Source organism: Giraffa tippelskirchi, chromosome 3 (genome assembly GCF_054371585.1).
Source record: "Giraffa tippelskirchi isolate mGirTip1 chromosome 3, T2T-mGirTip1v1.2.pri, whole genome shotgun sequence".
Lineage (NCBI taxonomy): Eukaryota > Metazoa > Chordata > Mammalia > Artiodactyla > Giraffidae > Giraffa > Giraffa tippelskirchi.
In genome coordinates this window covers 42,922,153-42,942,811 of record NC_137277.1, presented here as the reverse complement: position 1 = coordinate 42,942,811, position 20,659 = coordinate 42,922,153, and the positions used below count along the sequence as shown (strand labels likewise).

General features: G+C 54.4%; 1 protein-coding gene across 1 annotated transcript; it reads left to right on the top strand.

Annotated features, from left to right (window-relative positions):
• The first annotated feature begins 235 nt into the window (after positions 1-235).
• FOXN1 (forkhead box N1) lies at positions 236-15,574 on the top strand. Its single transcript, XM_081580404.1, has 8 exons — positions 236-1,087; positions 1,497-1,955; positions 4,318-4,428; positions 6,375-6,505; positions 7,819-7,915; positions 11,363-11,570; positions 11,762-12,253; positions 14,014-15,574. The coding sequence occupies exons 1-8, from the start codon at positions 668-670 to the stop codon at positions 14,325-14,327; spliced, it is 2,232 nt and encodes a 743-aa protein (XP_081436530.1). The 5' UTR covers positions 236-667; the 3' UTR covers positions 14,328-15,574.
• The last annotated feature ends 5,085 nt before the right edge of the window (positions 15,575-20,659 follow it).

Genomic DNA, 20,659 nt, shown 5'->3' with positions numbered 1-20,659 from the left:
TAAGAAACTTATTAGTCGTGCTATTAATAAGGAGAGCTGGCATTTATCGAGCACTTGCTATAGCTAGGCACTGTGCTCAATTCTTCATGTGCTTGATTTCATTTAACCCCACATCTGCATGAGGGCGTCTCTCTCTCTTTCCCTGTTTTTGCAGATGACTGATGCTGAAGCTCAGAGCTTCACTGACACAGCTAGCAAGGCAAGAAAAAGGCTGGCTTTGAGCTGAGTCTTTTTTTCTTATTTAATATTTATTTATTTATTTTTGGTTGCACTGGGTCTTAGTTGCAGCTCGTGGGATCTTTTGTTACGATGCACTGGTTTCTCTCTAGTTGTGGCACGGTCTTACTTGCCCTGTGGCATGTGGGATCTTGGACCAGGGTTTGAACCCACGTCCCTTGCATTGGCAGGATTCTTAACCACTGGACCACCAGGGATGTCCCTGAGCTGAGTCCTCTGAACCACTCAGCTGTGCTGGACACAGAGTTCTCCTGTAACTCTAGAATGTCTGAGCAGAAAGAGCCCTCACGTGTCACCTAGGGGAAGCCCTGAGTTTTTCAAATGGCGAGTCTAAAGCTCAGAAAGGGCAGCGGCCTGCACAAAGTCACGGGTACTTTGGAGTGTGGCGGACACAGGAGAAAACCCTAGAGGCCACACACTCCTCAGTGTCATGCCAGGCTCATGGTGTCACCAGAATCCATGTCCCCGCAGGTTCCCCAGCCTCTCCCTGTGTGTCTTTCACTGTCTGTCTCTCACACTGTTGATCTGCTTCCTTCTGCTTCTGTTGTTTCTCTCAGCTTGTCTGTTGGTCTGTCTCTGTCTGTTTCTCTCTCTCATCAGACATTTGGGTGGAGGCAGGGTCCCAGCCCAGGGAGGGGTTGGGAGGGGTGGACTCGGGCTTGGTCAGCCCTGGACGCTGGTCCTCACTCTCATCACAGCCGGCTTTCTTCGAGGCCAGGACTGGGTGATGGTGTCACTACTCCCGCCACAGTCTGACGTCACGTTGCCGGGCCCCACCAGGCTGGAGGGCGAGCCCCAAGGGGACTTCATGCAGGCACCGGGCCTCCCAGGCTCCCCCGCTCCGCAGAACGTAAGTACCTGGCACCTAGGCCTGGGCTGAGGCCAAGACCGGAAGGCCATGTGACAGCAGGTGGGCCATCACCCCAACCCCCCTGGGACCTCCCTGCTTCTGTCTTGTCCTTTCTCCCAGCAAACAAGTACCCAGGGACTCCCAGATCCCGAAGTGTTGAGATCTGGGCCTCTGCTTGTCCCTTCAGTCTGGGACTTTCCCAGGGCAGGGCTGTGCGTCCATCCTACTGGGGGTGACCCGGAGTTCGAAGCGGTGTGTCCTGATCAGATTGAGGCTTCCAAGGGCGGGTTAGGTCTCCCTCCTCCACCGGGGGCTCCCCAGAGCTCAGCCACAGACCCTTTACCCTCACACAGAGTTGGGTCTGGATCCAGCCTCTGCTTACAGGCTGTCTACCCTCTGTCCACCCTAGAAGCATGCCGCCTTCAGCTGCTCGTCTTTTGTGCCTGATGGCCCTCCAGAGCGGGAGTCTTCACTGCCCCCACACAGCCCCAGCGTCGCGTCACCAGGCCCCGAGCAAGTCCACTGCCCAGCTGGCCCTGGCCCAGGCCCCTTCCGGCCCTCACCCTCAGACAAGTACCCTGGCTTCGGCTTTGAGGAAGGTCCAGCAAGCGGTCCCGGGCGCTTCCTCAAGGGCAGCCACGTGCCTTTCCACCCATACAAGCGTCATTTCCATGAGGATGTCTTCCCCGAGGCCCAGACCGCCCTGGCCCTCGATGGACACTCCTTTAAGACCCTGGGGGCGCTGGAGGCCTTTGAGGAGATCCCTGCGGATGTGGGGGAGGCTGAGGCCTTCCTGCCTGGCTTTCCTGCGGAGGTCTGGTGCAACGGGCTGCCCTACCCCAGCCAGGAGCACAGCCCCCAAGTCCTGGTGAGTACCATCCACCAGCGCACACCCCATCACCCCTGTGCCAGTTCCTGGCACTCCAGAAAGTCTTCTGAGATCAAACTTTCTGCCATCCCCTTTCCAGACCTTTCTACTCAGGGTCAGTGTGCACCTGCAAGCTCAGAGTGTTGGGGTCTTTCAGCTTCATTCGGAGCCTCCAGGTCAGCTGAGGGAGGGAATGCTGACCTGGCCCAGTGTAGAAGGGGTCGGGCCAGGGATGCTGGAAGCTCCCCAGAGGCTCCTGAGTCAGGATTCCTGCATGCAGCTTCTCTCTGTTTGTTTAAATGTCAAGAATCCCCAGCCAGACCTTCACACCCATATGTAAACGAGAGAAGAAAAACACATTCCAGAGGCCAGGAGAAAGGGCTTAGGGAGGAGTCACATAGAACAATGTTCTCCACTCCAGCATCAGCATGCAGAATTGGGAGAGGACTTAAGTCTCCTCAAAGGAACTTCTGGGCCCCATTCTTTGCCTAGAATGAGGCCTGGGTGTATTCATAGAAATACCTTGAAAGCACCTTAGAAGATCAATGTGTCCTTTCATAGCCATACCCATAAGCTCTGTGACCTTGGGCAAGTCACTTAACATCTCTGAGTCTCATCAGAAAAGTATACTGACCAGCACCTACCCCATAGGCTTATTGCCTTGGGAAGAGGAAAACCCACTCCCAGTTTGAGCTGTGCCTACTCCAGATACAAGAATACTGGAGTGGGTTGCCATTTCCTGTTCCAGGGGATCTTCCCAACCCAGGGATCAAACATGCCTCTCCTGCAAGTCTCCTGCATTGCAGGCAGATTCTTTACCACTGAGCCACCTGGGAAGCCCTGTCCCATCAGTTACTGCCCCGTAAATGTCCACTCAGTGCCAGTCTCTGGTCACTGTGCCAGATGTTTCCTTTCAAGTACTCTTTAATCCTTACGACAACCCTCTAAAGAGTTCCCACTATCTCCATTTTGCAGAAGAAGAAACTGAGGTCCCATAGAGATCAAGGAGAAGAACTCGAGCCCAGAGACCCACAGCAGGATGGTCGACTCACTGAGTGGCCTTGGGCACATCCCTTCCCTTCTATGGGCTCAGCCCCATCATTGGCCAAATAATAGGGTTGTACATAGTATTCCCGGCCCTTCTAGGCCTGAGATTCTATGATTATGGATATCTCTGCATCAGCCACCCCAGGGCACACCCAGGAAAGAGCTCACAGCTGATTTGACCCTCTGGGCCCAGAAGCTGGTTCCCCAGGCCCCTGGTAACCCCAATAAGAATGATCCACCTGCTCTTGGCCTGGTTTATCTTCCAGTCCCTAGCTGTGCTCTCTGTCTGGGTGCCTACTCAGGGTAGAGCTCTATGCGAGTCCCTGGGGGTTCCAGTGGGGCTCACAACCTGTGGGAAGCCAGGATCCGGCCCCCACCACCACCAGCAGCTGCAGATTCCCTCTGCCAGAGTGGGAAAGGGTACAGGGCTCCAGCAGACTAGCAACTGGGTAGACTCCTCAGGGGCTTTCCAGGAGGTACGAGCAAGAAAGAACCCGCCTGCCAGTGCAGAAGACATAAGATGTGCCGATTCAATCCCTGGGTTGGGAAGATCCCCTGGAGGAGGACATGGCAACCCATTCCAGTATTCTTGCCTGGAGAATCCCATGGAGAGAGGAGCCTGGTGGGCTACAGTCCACAGGGTTGCAAAGAGTCAGACACGACTAAAGCAACTTAGCACACAGCACAGACTCCTCAGAACAGAGAGCAGAGGCTCTAAGTTGGGGGTGCCCAGAGCAGAGGGGACTCCCTAGCCCCCTCCAGAGAACCTGCTAGATCTCCCTTGGGCTTTGCAGAATAGGAAGTGGTAGGGCCTTGGGGGTCCCAGCTGGACCAACCTGTCTGGCCACTTCCTGTGATCCCTCCCCATGGCTCTGCAATGGGAATTCCAGAGCAGTGGTCCTTTGCGGATCTGCTCTGAGGGGCTGGTGGCTCTGAACCAGGAAGTAGGTCCCGAGCCAGGCTTGGTGAGTGGGGTCAGGCCGTGCATCCTTGTGCCATTCCAGGGTCCTACCCCAGCTTCAGTGTGACTGACGACAAGTCTCCCTCACTTCCCTGGACAGCCCAGCCTCAGCCTCTCACTTGCAGGGAAGTGGGGGGTAGGGAGCACAATCAGTTCCAGCTCCAACTCCACCACTAACCTGCTGAGTTCCCTGGGGAAAATCCTTGCCCTCCTCTGTTCTCTTGTATTTATTCTCCAGGAATAAGCTTTGCTAGAGGCAAAGGTGGAATTGCTTTTGTGTAAGGTTCAAGATGGATGATAGGAAGGAAAAAAGACAAGGTCCAGACTGTTCATCTGTTTCTTTCCTTCCAGCAGGGGTCAGAAGTCAAGGTCAAGCCCCCAGCTCTGGAGAGTGGTCCAGGGATGTACTGTTACCAGCCCCCCTTGCAGCACATGTACTGTCCTTCCCAGCCCCCTTTCCACCAGGTGGGTCTGGGGCAGGTGGGCAATTTCCCCCAGGGTCTCAGGATACTGTGTTCATGTATGATGTGTGGGTGTGTATATGAGTGTATGCATGCACACCTGGATGGGCAGGTAGGGGCAGCCGGGCCCTGAATCTCAGACTGGGCCACCCAGGGTGGGGAACAGGGGTTCACAGGAAGGGAAGCAACTGCCCTTCTCTCGGAGTGGGCGGGGCTTGTCTGAGACCCAGGCAGTGCCTGAGAGGTCTTGGCAAAGAGGGTGGGGCTGAGATTGGGGCAGGGCCGGATGGAACCAAAAACAGAGAGAAAGAGGAGAACAAGACAAGGACTGAGCAAAGAGTAAAGGAGTTTAAGTGGGGTGTCACACAAGGCTGAACACCACAGGAAACAATGAGCTCCTGCCTGGGTCATCCACCTTCTTGTTATGTGGCCTTGGCCTCAAACTTCCCTTTAGCCTAGACAGGGAGGGACCAGGAGTGAGGCTAGGGGACCTTACCCGTTGGAGGCTCCAAGTCCCCATTATCTTTCACCCTATCCCCCCTCCCTACAATCTCCTGGAGAAGGGAATGGCAACCCATTCCAGTATTCTTGCCTGGAGAATCCTATGGACAAAGGAGCCTGGCAGGCTACAGTCCATGGGGTCGCAAAGAGTCGGACACGACTGAGAGACTAACACTCTTTCCACTCCCCACCCCACTGCTCAGCCTCAGCTCCTCCCCGATTCACAGGATGCCAAGTAATTGCCCCACACTGGCATGGGATGGAGGTTTTTAAAAAGAGAAAGAAAAGTGCCCCAGAGCAGCCAGGCAGCTCCCAGGAGTCACCGGGCAAGACAGAGCAAGTGGCTGCCCAGCGCCCAGCTCTATCCACCTGCAGCCTGGCACTGAGACAGGCCCTGCCTGTGGAGCAGGTTCTACTTCCAGCTCTTTGGCATTGGCCCTGATGTTGGCCAAGCTAGGGAGGCAGGCACGTGGGCGGGAGGGTGGTCAGACTGCTTGCTTTGTGGGGAGAAAGAAGGAGAAGGAGGGAAGCAGAGGGAACACGGGATCATCCTCACTCTGTGAGGAGCCTGGCTGGAGTGGCTGGGCCATCCTGAGGCTCACAGTCTGACTCAGGGTAGGGGTGTCCCTGAGGCAGCCTGGCCCAACAGGGGCTGGGCCACAGCAGGGCTCAGGGGCTACCAGACCCTAGACAGCCTTGCCGTGTCCAGCTCTGTCTTGATACCCCCTGTTTTCTGCACCCCCTCCCCGAACAAGATGGCCGCACCCAGGGCTTTATGGAGCCTGCAGAGTGGGTGACTCAGTCACTAAGTGTCTCTCGGGTGACCTGGAAAGAGCACTTCAGCCTGGAGCAGATGGGGGAGTCAGAGTCCCCTACCCCCCCTCACCCCCATAAAACATCATCCCCGGCAGCCACTCCCTTTGCCGTAAAAACCACCTCCTACCCTCACCTGCCCACCACCATGACCGGCCCTTTCAAAGAGCCACTGAAACTCGTAAAAGGGGCCAGTGCCCAGCAAACGCCCAGGCCGGACACCCCATTTCCGGCCCAAGCACTCCAGGAGATGCCAGGGAGGTCCGAAGCACCTTCCCAAAAGGGTACAGAGGCCTGAGCTACCCCTCACACTCTCTAGTTCAGCTCCTGTCCTATCACCATGGCAACCAGGGTACCTAGAGGCCTGAGAGGAAGATGCTGAAGGAGGATTTGAGACCTCTGAGATCCTGAATTCTGGAATGTGGATCTCCTCACAGGCCCTCCCAGGACAGCCACATCCTTGGCCAGCCTCAGATAGCTCTGCCTTTGGGGCCCATGACCATGGGTGGCGGAATGCTTGAGAGAAGAATCTAGTTTCAGTTCCTTCTCTGGATGTATATGAGTGGGGGGAGGGGGCTCCCTTCCTTGGGAAGACTGGTTACCGTGGCAACCACTCTGCCCCTTTGACCTCTACAGTACTCACCAGGTGGCAGCAGCTACCCTGTACCCTACCTGGGCTCCTCACACTATCCATACCAGCGGATCGCACCCCAGGCCAGCACCGATGGGCACCAGCCCCTCTTCCCAAAACCCATTTACTCCTACAGGTACGTTTCTCAGCACTTCTGGGGTAGAAGGAAGAGGGGTGAGAAGTCCCTGAGACATGGAATCCTTGAGGTATTAGGGTAATGGTAGAGGGGTGGAAGTCATACCCGGTAGACTTCCAAAGGATGCTAGAGAGAAGATTCCAGCGTGGGGGCAGGGGGCTTGACTAGCTCCCCTCTGACCTCTCGTCCAACCCTGGGGAGCCATGTCTGTGGCTCAGCTCAGCAGATGCTGGTGCCCTGGGGTGAGCCCACTAGGTTCTAGCCTCTTGGGGCCCAGGGCCTGGGACCAAGAGTTTAGGGGGGATGCTCCTCCCTTTCCCCTCCCTCTGCAGACTCAGAGAGAAGCCTCACCCCAAAGCGCCACGAGAAGTAAGCTAGGGATGAGGTCTGCAGAGGTGGTTCATTTACTCAGCATCTACCAGATCTAGTGGAGCTGCTCTGGGGCTGGAGTTATAGGTGCCAGGCCAGCAGCACCCTGCGCATCTGGGATCCCTTCCATCTGAACTTTCATTCATCCAACCAACACTGATACTTGACCTCCTGTGTGCCAGGCCTCACAGGTCTGGTCATCAGCCAGGGTGAGCTCAGGAAATGGAAAAGGTACTTACACATCATCCAGGAGCACAGAGAAGGGGTTTGAGGAAGGCAGGATGGTGCACAGAAAAGAGCACATGCAATCTTTGGAGTCCAGTAGAACTCGATTCAAGTCCAGGCTCCGAATTTACTAGCTGAAACCTCAGGCAAGTGACTTAATCTTTCTAAGCCTCTGTTTATTCATCTTAAAAAAAAAACAAAAAAACCTGCAGTATTCAGGCCTTTGGATAGATTAAGTGAGAGAATATGCTTGGCACATTGTAGGGGCTCAAATAACCTTAGTTCCCTCCCTTTATCCGATATTCAAGCAATTGGCGAGGGCTGACTGGTAATAACAGCGTCCATTTAATGAGAGCCTTCTATATGCTAGGCAGCATCCTTAATCATCATGACTCTGAGGTAGCTATTACTTTCTTCACTTCAAAGCTGAAGAAACTGAGGCTCAGAGAGGTTAAGGCACTCATCCAAGGTCACACAGCTAGTGAGTGACTAAAGCCAAGAGTGTAACCCAGCTCTCTCAGATGCCACAAGACCCTCGAATATCAGTAATTCCTAACTTCAGTGGATACTTTCTCATCCCTTCTCCTCTCGACCGCCTCTCACCCATGAATTCTGCAGCAGGCTCTTCTTTCTTGACTATTCCAGCCAGGGTAGGAGGGTGGGGGAAGACTCCAGGCCCAATCAGAGGTTCAAACTCTCAGAGCTTTCTCTGCCTTCAGCATCCTCATCTTCATGGCCCTTAAGAACAGTAAAACTGGGAGCCTTCCTGTCAGCGAGATCTACAATTTTATGACGGAGCACTTTCCTTACTTCAAGGTGAGCCCCAAATCCACCCCACCACACCACCCCCAAGTCCTGGGCAAACCAGACCTCTCTGGAACCGAAAGATACCATTGGGAGGTGGGAGATGAGTTTGAATGAAAGCCAGGAGAGGGTGTGCCCTCTCACCACACACTTCCCTTTGTCTGCCCTTCAGAAGGTCAGTTCTGTTTGGGCAACAGAGAGCTCAAGCCATTCACCAGAGGTCACACAGCAGGCTGGAGTCAGACCTCTTGCTGGTGGAAGGTGGACATGGCAACCTGATAGGCTTCAAGGAGCACCCACCTACCCCAAATGGGGAGACAGAGCTTGGGAAGAAATGAGAGGCTGTTCCCACTGCTGCCCCCAGGATGCTGTGGGACTGAAGAATTTGGGTAGGAGCTGGCCAGCCAAGGTCACCCAGGATGCTGGGACTGCAGAACTCATTGCCTTCCTGGGAGAGATTAGGATCTGCCTCCGTGGGTGGCAGGCTCAGCTGCAGTTCTGCCAGAAAGCGGGGTGTGGGCTTCACAGTCTTAGAGTGTCCTAGGGAGCTGGCTGTTTCACCTGACCTTCCCATGGACAGGATCTAGTCTCTTTCATCCACAGAAGGGGCTTCTGGGGCTCTACCAGACTCTTTCCCTAGAGGCAAGACAAGTGCCCTTCTCTCTCCATTTGCTCAAGGCCAAACAGCAGGCGGGATCACTTGCTGCTGGCTCAGGCTTTCTGGCTTCCCACTTCCCTTGTCTGCAGGCTCCCCAGGCCCTCCAACAAAAACCCCTCCTTCTGGGGTGGGTGCAGGGGAAGTCAGAGCTTGTGTATGAGGAATGCTTTCTCCAAGGCCTGCAACCTGATGGATATGGTCTCACCTGCTGCCCAGGCAAAGGGCGGGAGCTGAGACCCAGGTAATCCAGAACTCAGCTCCACCCACCAGTGGGTGATTTCTGGCCCCACCATCTTCCCAATTGTGCTGTCTGGGGATAATCTGAGGTTGATATTCAAACAAGGGTTTTTTTTGATGGGTCAGTGGTATAGAATCCACTTTCCAGTGCGGGAGACGCAGGTTCGATTCCTGGCTTGAGAAGATCCCCTGGAGGAGGGTATGGGAACCCACTGCAGTATTCTTGCCTGAGAAATCCCATGGACAGAGGAATCTGACAGGGCTACAGTCCTGGGGTCGCAAAGAGTGAGACACAACGTAGCAACTGAACAAGAATTCCAACAAGTTCATACTTGCTGAGCTGCCATCGAACGATGAATGGGCAAGATGGCCAGAGTTCTGGCCAAGAACAAAAAAGCATGGTCATCCATCAGAGCTTCTGGAAGGGAGAGGAGCAAGGAGGAAAGTTGGCAATGGGATTCAAGCAGCATCAAAGCCGGTATCCAGGGCTTGCCCTCTAAATCCCAGCATGTCAGGGGGCCAAAGTCTCATTGACCTGTAAAGCTTTTAGAACGTCCCCTAAGGCTTCAAGGAGTCGGGCGAGAGAGAAGGAAGTGGGAGAGGGCCTTGCCCCATTCCTCTCAGCTTTTCCTCCCTGCCAACTCCCAGCCTGGCCCCCAGCCCCTCCCTACATCTCATCTTCCTGGCTTAATTATTTTTCCTGGGAGCCGTGTAATCCCTGTTTTATGGGGCTGAGGAGTGAAGAGGTCTAACTGCTTTTTTTTTTTTTTTGGTTCCAGTTGTTGTTCTTAGCCAGTTGCATCACTCCCTCCCTCCCAAGTTTACATTTGACTTCAGAGAGAAACCATCTGTAAGGATGGGACGGGCCCCAGGTGGTAAAGACAATCCGGTGGGGTGACCTGGGCAGGGCCCTTAGTTAGGGAACAGAGCTGGAGTCTGACTCTGTCCCTGCCTCTTTATGTGATCTCAGCCTGGACTCTTTCTTTTCTGGACCTCAGTTTCCCAGTCTGTAAAATGGTCAGATTGGACCAGGTGGCATATAGGTTCCTTCCAGCTCTGACAAATCCCCTCCAATCCACCTAAGGAAAGAGTTCAAAGATCCTCTCCCCACCTCTAGCTCTCATTCCCCACTTGAAGGTCATTTTTCTGTGCGAGGACTGAGTGGACCCTGGGGTGGGCAGCACTCATGCCCAAGGCAGCTGAGATGGGCGTCATGAAGCCCTGTGAGTCAGGGATGTGGGACGGCGCAAGTTCCAGCCACTGGACATAATTGCTAGTGCTGACCATCCCTCTTCCAAACAGGAAGTGGCTGGGGTGGGGGCTGCTCTGGCATCCCAAAGTCACAGATTTATGGGGCTGTAAAAGGGCCCAGTGCCCATTAACTGCCCACTGGGCCACACAGTCTTGACTCCTCATAGGGACTGCTGTGGGAGTTGAAGGTTAATCCTTAGCTGGCTGGTCTGGTGGCTTAAGAGTCTTCTCTCATGACCCTGGGAGCCTTGGGGGTCATCTCAACCAGCCCCCTGACCCAGGCCAGTGGCCCCTAGGAAAGGCTTCAGCCGCTCCTGCCAACCACTTGCAGCGACGCTGGCATTGGGGCCCGGTTCTGCTGGACGTGATTCAGCCTGGCTGCTCTCTGGGGCAAGTGAGCTGGGGAGGAGGGAGTGGCCGCCCCTCATTAGGCAGAAACAGTGAGCTGGAAGGGAGAGGGGCCGCAGGGTGAGGGCGCAGAAGGACCTCACCAGGCAGAGCGGGTGCTCTGCCCACAGTCACCCCTGCTGGGCCGAGGACTGTCATAGAGCCTGGAACAGAGCTCTGGAGGTGAGGGGGGAGGGTGCGGGGGGAGGGTGCCCAGTGACACCCCCGCCACCGCCTCTCACCCGATTGAGTCAGCCTAATGGTTTTTACAACCCTCCCTGGGCACAATTACTGCACTGGTGGCATGACCAGGCCTCCTAATGGGTGTTTATTCTGTTGGCACGAGCATCCCCGCCTGAGGGCTGGCCTCCCCACCAGGGCACGCCCCCCAGGCACACGCATGTGAACACCCACACACACATACAATCATAGATACCCACACACCCCCCCAGAGAGATTTTCTCACACACACACACCCTCAGCAACACACGTCCTCACACTCAGAGGAATTCACGGACCCACACCCCGGAGGCAAGCTCACAGCAGGGAGACACAGCCCCAGAGAGCTCAGCATGGCAAGTACCTCTCCACAGAGGGGCCCAAGCACAGGCCCGGAGACCCATCGGGGAGTGGTCCAACCTCAGGTTGGGGAGGGGCAGAACCTCCTCCGTAGCACCCACCAGCTGCTCCTGTATGAATCACCTCAACAGTCCTCTGAAGGGCATGGGATAGGATGGAGGTAGATTTTAGGTACTAATAACTGTGACTGAGGTTCTTGCCCATCCCTCTCCCACTACTGATGGGACTGAGTGTGGGGTGGTCTCTGAGAACATGACAAGCCCCAGAGTGAGTGGCAGTTGTGTGCCCAGACAGCCAAGGCTTTTTCTGACCCCAGCCTGAATTCGTGTCTTGCCCTGCTCCGGCAGACAGCGCCTGATGGCTGGAAGAATTCTGTCCGCCACAACCTGTCTCTTAACAAGTGCTTCGAAAAGGTAGAGAACAAATCAGGAAGTTCCTCTCGCAAGGGCTGCCTGTGGGCCCTGAATCCGGCCAAGATCGACAAGATGCAGGAGGAGCTGCAGAAGTGGAAGAGGAAAGACCCCATCGCCGTGCGCAAGAGTATGGCCAAGCCAGGTGAGGCTGCTGGCTGGCGGGGTGGACCCGGGGTGCCCAGAGCCAAAAAATTAAAGTAAGACTGGGGTTGGTGAGAAAAGCTGGGCAACGGAAAGCTGATGAATAAGGAAAGGACCTGAGTGTGCTTCCAAGGCTGGGAGCAACTGTGGGGGAAAGGAGGTCTCACAGTATCCTCTCTCGGGCCTTTTCAGAGGAGCTGGACAGCCTCATTGGAGACAAGAGGGAGAAGCTGGGATCCCCACTGCTCGGCTGCCCACCCCCTGGGCTGGCAGGCTCCGGCCCCATCCAGCCCCTGGCACCTCCAGCTGGGCTCTCCCAGCCGCTGCACTCAATCCACCCAGCTCCGGGTCCCATTCCTGGCAAGAATCCCCTGCAGGACCTACTTGGGGGGCACGCGCCCTCCTGCTATGGGCAGACATACTCGCACCTCTCACCGGGCCTGGCCCCTCCTGGACCTCCACAGCCATTGTTCCCACAGCCAGATGGGCATCTAGAGCTGCGGGCCCAGCCGGGCACCCCCCAGGACTCGCCTCTGCCTGCCCACACCCCACCTAGCCACAGTGCCAAGCTGCTGGCTGAACCTTCCCCAGCCAGGACCATGCACGACACCCTGCTGCCAGACGGAGACCTTGGCACTGACCTGGACGCCATCAACCCCTCTCTCACTGACTTTGACTTCCAGGGTGAGCTGGGGATGGGAAGGGGGAGGTGGAACAGGCCTGGAGAGGGGCAGCTGGTAGTGTGACCCGTCCTGTCTCAGTCTCCAGGTTGCAGCCTGCTAACTGCCGGGTTTCTGGAGCAGAAAAAGCCCAGAGCTGAGGAATGGGTGGTGGTGGTAAAGGGTCAAAGAGGAATATTCTTGCCCTCATCTCCCTCCTCCTAGGTCCCCTTGAACAGGTTCCAACTGATCTATCACCAAACCACTCTCAGCTCTGGGCTGAGAGTGCTGTGCCCAGGAGAGCCCAGGTCTTGGGAAGCTACTGTTAGAGACAGGCAACTAGAGCCGCATCCCCTTCCAGAAGTGGAGAGCCAGGCTCAACAGCCTCAGAAGAAGATATAGACCAGGGGTGCGTGCCCCCCAAGTAGCTTCAGAAGAAGATACAGGCTGGAAAGGGGCCAATGGTCTATTCCATAGTTGACTGTGAGCAACTGAGACTGTGAACATTTCCAGAAGCGACTATATTTTTGGAGTTCATCACCTAATGCCGAAGGAGAGATCTTCCCCCAGAAGAAGGGAAGGCTGAGGAGCTAGGCAGGTCCCAGAAAGAGATTCTGTCTCTCCCATTCCATCTCGCCTGCTCCATCTCTGCCTGTGGCCAACCCCACCCATTCCCATCTAATCTCCAGTGCACCCCCAGGCCCTGGTACTGGCCACAGGAGCTTTGAAGGAGGGTGCTGACGCAGGCCTCAGACCCTCTGTGTGCACTGGGGTAGGGGACATCCACAAGCACGTGGGGGCAGCTGACCCTCAGAAATCTCCCAGTCTGATGAGGAGAGAGCCTGGGTCTTGGGAAGCTACTCTTAGAGAGAGGCAACTAGAGCTGCATCCCCCTCCAGAAGTGGGGAGCCAGGCTCCACAGACTCAGAAGAAGCTATAGATATGTGGGCTACCATAAACATTTACCTGAGCCCTACTGTCAGGCATCTTGTGAGGCACTTTACATGCCCTCTCTCACGTGGGCCTATAGGGTAGGAGGGATTATTCAACCCATTTCACAGATGTGCAGCATGGTTAAGTAACTTATTCAAGGTCACTTAGCTAGAAAGGAGAGTTAGGATTGGAAGCCAGGCAGCCAGTCTTGGGTTTAGTTCAGCCCCCTTCCTCTAGACCCTGCAGCCCTGTTCCTCAGGGAAGGAGCCCCAGGCCCTGGCCAGCCACGATGCAGGTCACACGACACACAGAGAAGGATCGGGTGTGCACAGTTTGCACCCCAGAGTCAGTGCTTCCCAGTGGGGAGCACTTCCCGACAGGGCTTGGCTCCTTTTCCTTGGGCCCTGCAGCGGAGGAGCCCAGCCAGCTCACTGGATGCCGCAGTGCATTACTGGAAGATCCCTGGTCTGGGCTGCACATTCACCTTCCTCGGGAACCGGGACAAGAGCCAGGGTGAAGAGTTCCTAGGGCTCCCTACCCAGGGTAACCCCAGAATGTACAGCACCTGCATCAGCCCTTCCAACAGGCAGCTCTTAAATCTTTGCCCATTTCCCCGCCCCCCAAAAAAGAGCCACAGAGATCATCTGGGCTATGGCTTTCAAACTGTCCTACATGGGAGGAGGATTCAAAGAGGTTTAGCAACTGCCTGGGGTCACAGAGCTAGTGCCAAAAGTCTGCTCTCCAATCGGTGTTACCGGAGTCCAGCTCTCTTTAGCGTGTGAGAGCGTGGGGTGGGAGGCAGGCAGGGCTCCTTGGTGCCTCCTCGTGACGCCTGTTTTCTCCCCCAAATAGGAAACCTGTGGGAACAGCTGAAGGATGACAGCTTGGCCCTTGACCCCTTGGTACTGGTGACCTCATCGCCGACATCGTCTTCAGTGCCGCCACCTCCCCCTCCCTGCTATCCCCCCGGGCCCTGTCTGGCCGAGACCAGCAGTGGGACAGGCGACTTGGCACCCCCAGGCAACGGGGGCTCTGGGGCACTGGGTGACCTGCATCTCACCACCCTCTACTCGGCCTTCATGGAGCTGGAGCCCACACCCCCCACGGCCCCTGCTGGCCCCTCTGTGTACCTCAGTCCCAGCTCCAAGCCCATGGCCCTGGCCTGAGCTATGCCCCGCAGCAGCTCCAGCCTCTGCTTGGCCTGGAAGTCCCAGCCAGCCGCCCATGTTGGGCTCACCTTAAAGGTCAAGGAAGGAAACACCCTCCCTGTCCCCTATGTCACGAAGCCAACTTGGTTGTTAGCTGGCAGCTGGGGGTGGAGAAGTCCCCACCCAGGATTCTGCCCCTTACACATTTCTACTGCCTAGTACACCAGCTCCTGGCCCAGGGACCCTGGAGAGCAAGTGTCTGGGCAAGAAGAAAACGCACTATCCATGGCTCACACTCATCCACACTTAGGCTCTCGTGCACATGTGCACAGGCACACACACATACACATACACATACAATTATGCAGACATACACCCACTCACATACCTTATATCCAGAGGAATCAGAACTATATCACAGACTTCATTGGGAGGCAGCTGAGAGTTGAAGGCTTTGGTTATCAAAAGCTCAGGGCCCCCCAGCCAGGTCCAAGACCACCCTGGAACCCTCTTCTGACATCCACGTTCTCTGCAGACCTGCCCCCCTCCAGGAGTGATCTTCCCAGAAGCCCCCTGTATTTATTCTCCCATCTTCATCCCAGCAGCCCATTGAGAAGGAGGAGATATGGAACCTCTCCCTAAGTTGTCTGTGGGCCCCCAAGAGGGTGCTGATATTCACAGCACCCACTCTGCCAGGCTCTTAACCTGTCCTCAACTTAAGCTCTATCTGGCTTCCCCTGGGGGATGACACACAGGAGGGGCATTGTCCACCCCAGGACCAAACTGAGCCCAATTCCGACACAAAGTGTTTGGAAAAACCCTTGTCCTCGGAAACTTGAAAGTGTCCTTTTGTCCCAGCCCTGGGTGCAGGAAGGGCCCCTCCACGTCACTACAGTCACCCCTGAGAACTTCATGTAGTTTAGGTCCCAGCTTATGAATACTCCTGTTTCAGACAGCCTGGGCAGTTAGGGAGGGAACTCTGGTTCAAGCTGGTGGGGGAGTACCCATGCCCCCTCTCTTTGACTGCTTGACTGCTTGGCAGGTCCAGGATGCCCCTGGAGCAAGGGGGTGTGACTTGCTTGCCCACTGTGTCCTACCTGAGAGCCCAACCCACACCAAGTAGGCTGAAGTGGGAGCTTGAGGGTGACAAGAACACCCCCTCCCCCCGAGGTTGGGCCCAGGCTCAAATGAGACACAAGTAGGCCCTTGATGGCCTGCCACTGTTACCTGTCCTGGAACAATAAAGCAAATGCCTTGTGGTCTCAGCTACCAAGCCTTCGTTTCTGGACCTCCCCTCCCTGGGGCAAAAAGGTTAGGACACACTGACGGTAGATTCCCTGGGCCTGTGATCTTACCCCAACCCTCACCCAGAACTGGGAAGTTTCAATTTGAAGAATGAAGCCTCTCAGAGGGAGGACAAGGGGATGAGGCGGAGGGGGGGGGGAGGGGGGATCTCTTCCCAGAAGAACTTCCTGAAGGATTGGAGGCAGCAACTGCCCTGTCCAGAGGGAGGGAGGGAGTAGGTACCCAGCCCCACGTCCCTTCCTCCTGAGATCTATCCCTTCCTCAGCCTGCATCTCCTCACACTAGAAAGGGGTCACTTCCCTATCCAGACAGTGCCTTTCTGCCCTCATCTTTCCCTGGCTGGGCTCTGGGTTCCACAGGTGACATGAACGAAACGTAGCCCGGTGCTGTGTGCCCTGCTGGCCCTGGAGGGTGGTCTCTGGAGGGTCAGGGGCCCACTCAGTCCCAACACCAGGCAGGCTGCTGTCACCAAACAGCAGCCTGGGAGGCAGCCCCACATTCGGCCTGAATGGGGATGGGGCAAGCGTGGGAGCCAAAAGCTTATCCATGGACCTCGGACCTCAGACCTCGATCTCAGAGCAGCCATGGGTAAGCCTTCTGCTTAGAAAGTTTTCCCGGGAGCCAGGGCCTGGGGGCCAGCCAATGCCACCTACCTTGGCCAGAGGACGTTATTTCAGAGGATCCCATAATAGAATCCTGCCCTCCATCAGCACCCTCCCTCCCAGAGGCTCTAAGGCTGGGGCCAGAGCTAGAGGGACACAAGGGTGGGGTGGGGTGAAGGCATGGCCAGCCAGTGTGTGCATGAGGAAGAACCCCCGTCTCTACCCCGCCCCAGCCCAGCCTGTGGTATAGGAAGTGGTGAAAGCTCTCTGTCAAGCCCCCAGCTCTCGGCAACCCCAGGCCTGTGTCTTGATACCCCAAGCTTCCAAGAGCAGGGTGAGTGTTTCATGGGAGAACTTTACTGGGACCCACTTCCTTGCTTCAGGACCTCGGACCCTGGGGGCTCAGGTGACCTCCTCTACACCTCCAGCCCAGGCAGCTGGAGGCCTTCAGTCCAGCCTCAATCCTATGGGCCCATGCAGCACACAAGTAAGTGAGCTTGCCCCTGTGCAAGTAAGACAGGTGGCAAGCAGATAAGCCTTGGGGTCTCATGTTTCTTTGTTTATAACCAGACTGGCCCTTGGACTAAAAACTAGGCGGAAAAACAAAACAAAAAACAACTGGGTGTCAGCTGAGCCCTGAACTGAGCCCCACACTTCTGCTCATATGCTACCCTCTGCTGGCCACTCATCATGTGTTCACCTACCGTTCAGAGAGGAATAGTTTGAATGGATCCAGGGTCTGAAAGTTCTCTATTTGTGGGAAATTAACCCTTTTAACCTCAGATATGCAGATGACACCACCCTTATGGCAGAAAGTGAAGAAGAGCTAAAGAGCCTCTTGATGAAAGTGAAAGAGGAGAGTGAAAAAGTTGGCTTAAAGCTCAACATTCAGAAAACTAAAATCATGGCATCTGGTCCCATCACTTCATGGGGAATAGATGGAGAAACAGTGGAAACAGTGGCACACTTTATTTTTTTGGGCTCCAAAATCACTGCAGATGGTGATTGCAGCCATGAAATTAAAAGACGCTTACTCCTTGGAAGGAAGGTTACGACCAACCTAGATAGCATATTTAAAAGCAGAGACATTACTTTGCCAACAAAGGTCCGTCTAGTCAAGGCTATGGTTTTTCCAGTAGTCATGTATGGATATGAGAGTTGGACGGTGAAGAAATCTGAGCGCCAAAGAACTGATGCTTTTGAACTGTGGTGTTGGAGAAGACTCTTGAGAGTCCCTTGGACTGCAAGAAGATCCAACCAGTCCATCCTAAAGGAGATCAGTCCTGGTGTTCATTGGAAGGACTGATGTTGAAGCTGAAACTCCAATACTTTGGCCACCTCATGCAAAGAGTTGACTCATTGGAAAAGACCCTAATGCTGGGAAGGATTGGGGGCAGGAGGAGAAAGGGATGACAGAGGATAAGATGGTTGGATGGCATCACCGACTCGATGGACATGGGTTTGGGTAGACTCCGGGAGTTGGTGATGGACAGGGAGGCCTGGCGTGCTGCAATTCATGGGGTCGCAAAGAGTCAGACACGACTGAGTGACTGAACTGAACTGAACCCTTTTAGCTTCTCAGGTTTAGGGGCTGTAAACCTGAGGGTTCTAAAACCAGTTAGAATTCATGAGTCCATGAACTTGGATAAAGAAATTTCACCTTCATTTTCACTCATCTCTACCTTGAATTTAGCATTTCCCTCGATTAAGAATGTCAGCAACAAAGCACAATAACTTTTCACACAATTTGTGCCTTTGTCATTAGGTAGAGAAATCACATTAGAAATCACAGATGTTTTCATAATATATTACAGGCATCACAGAATATATATAGATATCGATATATAGTTTTTAACATGTAAAATTATATAGGATTACAACATACTCTATGTACATAAAAACCTTATGGTCCACAGGCTTCAGTAGAGACAACAAATGGGTCCATGACACACAAAAAAGTAAAGCACCCTTTGGAACTTCCCTGGTGGTCCAGTGGTTAGGACTCCACGCTTCTAGTGCAGGAGGCACTGATTCAATTCCTGGTCTAGAACTAAGATTCCACAAGCTGCGTGGTGGGCCCCCAACCCCCCAAAAAGTAAAGCGCCCTTGCTTTAGTTGCCAGGTGGTGGGAAAGTGGAGGGTGGCTCCCAGGGGAGGGGCCAGGCTAGGGAGGAAGGCACTGGGGGCTGGGGACAGCAGTACTTCACCAACTGGAAGGGAAGCATCTCAATAGTTTACAGTGGGTTTGGTAGTTCCCACGTGCACCCCTAGCTCCAGCCCGAATCGGCATGAGTGGTGGGTCCCCTGCAGGATTTGGGCTTTCCTGTGCAACCCAATGGTAGGGTCCTCATGACACCCCTAAGGAGTCAAAGCAAAAAATATCTGGCTGACTTCAAAGAGAATGTGAGGCCCAGCTCTGGCAAGGTTCAGCTCAGCCTTCAAGGACAGCTCATCAGCACCAGGGCCAGGACAAGCCCCACTCGACCCTGTTTCTTCCTCCTTCTACAGCCCAGGGATTCTCTTGGTTCCCAGGAAAAGTGCCAGGAACCAAATGTACCAAGGTGCACCATTAGCAGCAGGACCAGTGCCAGAGGCATGAAGACTTAAAAGGAGGCAGGGGTCCAAGGCTTCTCCCAGCCAGGCCTCTGCCAGGCCTCACCGGAGGAGAGCCTCTTTGATACATGCCCCAGGGATGAGGACCTCAAAACAGGGACCGCCCTACCTGTTTGAAGGTGGAAGTACAGCAGGACCAATCCAGAACATCCACCCAATTCGATTTAGCATGCTCCCTGCACTCTCACTCAGTGACCCTCCGTTGTGAGGGGTGGATGGTTCGTATTGAGGGTCCCATTCATTGGAGACCATTTGGCATTCCTGCCCCCAGCTCACCTAACACCCGTAGAGCCCGGTAACCACCTCATAATCCAGCCAGCATCACAAATACTTAAAAACTCAGGATGACTTAGACAGGAAGAGATGGGGAGAGAGTACTGAAGCAAAGGGAACAGCATAAAGCAAATGTCTGGAGGCACAATTTATCAGTTGCTTTCAGGAAAGTGAATATTTACAACGTGAAAGACATGTGGAGCCTTGCGGTTCAGGTGTTGGCAATTCTCCTGAATATGATAGTGGGCCGCTGAGATTAAGCAGGAATGACCTGGTCAGATTATTTCTGGCAGCTGAGTGAAGGATGGATTGGAAAGAGTGAAGCTAATAGCCAACATATATTGAATGCTAGGCCCAAGCCTGAATGCCTTACATGTGTTAGACTGTCCACAATCAATTCTGAGGATTAACACCCATTTTTCAGAAAATGCTGGCGCACAGAGGTTAACTTGCCCTGCCAACACTGCGCAGCTATTAAGCGGTCATGTCAGGATGCTCCTCAGTACTTCCATACCAGAGGCAGAGGTGTGCTGAGGATACTGTAGGCATTCGAGTGAGAGGTAAAGAACTGCAGAGAAGCAGATGAAGTTGAGACTTTTAAACGATGAAATCTCCAGTGATTGGATGGAGCTAGAGACGGGAGTTGAGACTAAGTCCTTGGTTTGTGGCCTGAATGTTGGGGTGGATAGGATTCATCCAAGAATCCTCACTAGAACCCTCCAAGCAGGATGATTCTTGCTCCCCTGTGCACCCAGTTCATCTTATTCTAGAACAGGTATTTGTTCCCTCTGTCTCACTCATTTGGCTGCACCAGGTCTTAGTTAAGGCAACTGGGATCCATTTCCCTGACCAGGGATCAAACCTGGGGTCCCTGCATTGGGAGCAAAATTTTAGCCACTGGACCACCAGGGAAATCCCAACGTCTCACTCATTTTAGAATCCCAGAGTTCAGCCCAGATCTTGGCCCTCCCACAAGGGCTCCATAGAACCCAGGTGAATTCCAGTACTGCCAGGCTTCGCAGGCTTAGATTAACTATAGATTAACTGTTCAGGCCAGAGAGAGAAATAGCGCCAAGTGTATCCAAATTAGTACCTGGAACAGTAGGCTGTAAATCTTGACATAAACTCTCCATCTACCTGTTTCTGAATTTCCTCCATTAAGAAAATGAAGACATACTCTGTGTATGGGGTCGGGCTGGAGGCAGTGTTATATGCAGGGCAGCCAAGCCTGGGGTCCTCCTCAAGGCAGCTGAAGGCAAGAGGGCGCCAGGCCTTAGCCTTCTCTCTGATGAGGGCTAAAAGGACAATCTAACAGTCCTAGTAGCCTCTGAGTTCAGGGAAGGTGGGGTAGAGGGAAAGGCCACCTTCCCTCCCACCCCAGAGTCGCAGGCCCTTGTCCCAGCCTCTGTTCTTCAAGGTTAGATACAACTTTGGGCCAAAGTTTCCCCTCTGAGCGCTCAGGTCACCATCCTTATCAAAGGAAAAACCCTTTCCAGCTGCAACGCATACTAAATACCAACTCTGATGCCAGGAGTGGTATCCAGGTGCAGAGGATGA

What these genes read in the sequence shown, in the direction of transcription:
- FOXN1 (XM_081580404.1), top strand. Translation starts at nt 668, where the DNA reads ATGCCAGGCTCATGGTGTCACCAGAATCCATGTCCCCGCAGGTTCCCC. An exon ending in CCCAGCCCCCTTTCCACCAG is followed by an intron (nt 4,429 to 6,374) that starts GTGGGTCTGGGG and finishes TGACCTCTACAG; the next exon opens with TACTCACCAGGTGGCAGCAG. An exon ending in CAAGAGTATGGCCAAGCCAG is followed by an intron (nt 11,571 to 11,761) that starts GTGAGGCTGCTG and finishes GGGCCTTTTCAG; the next exon opens with AGGAGCTGGACAGCCTCATT.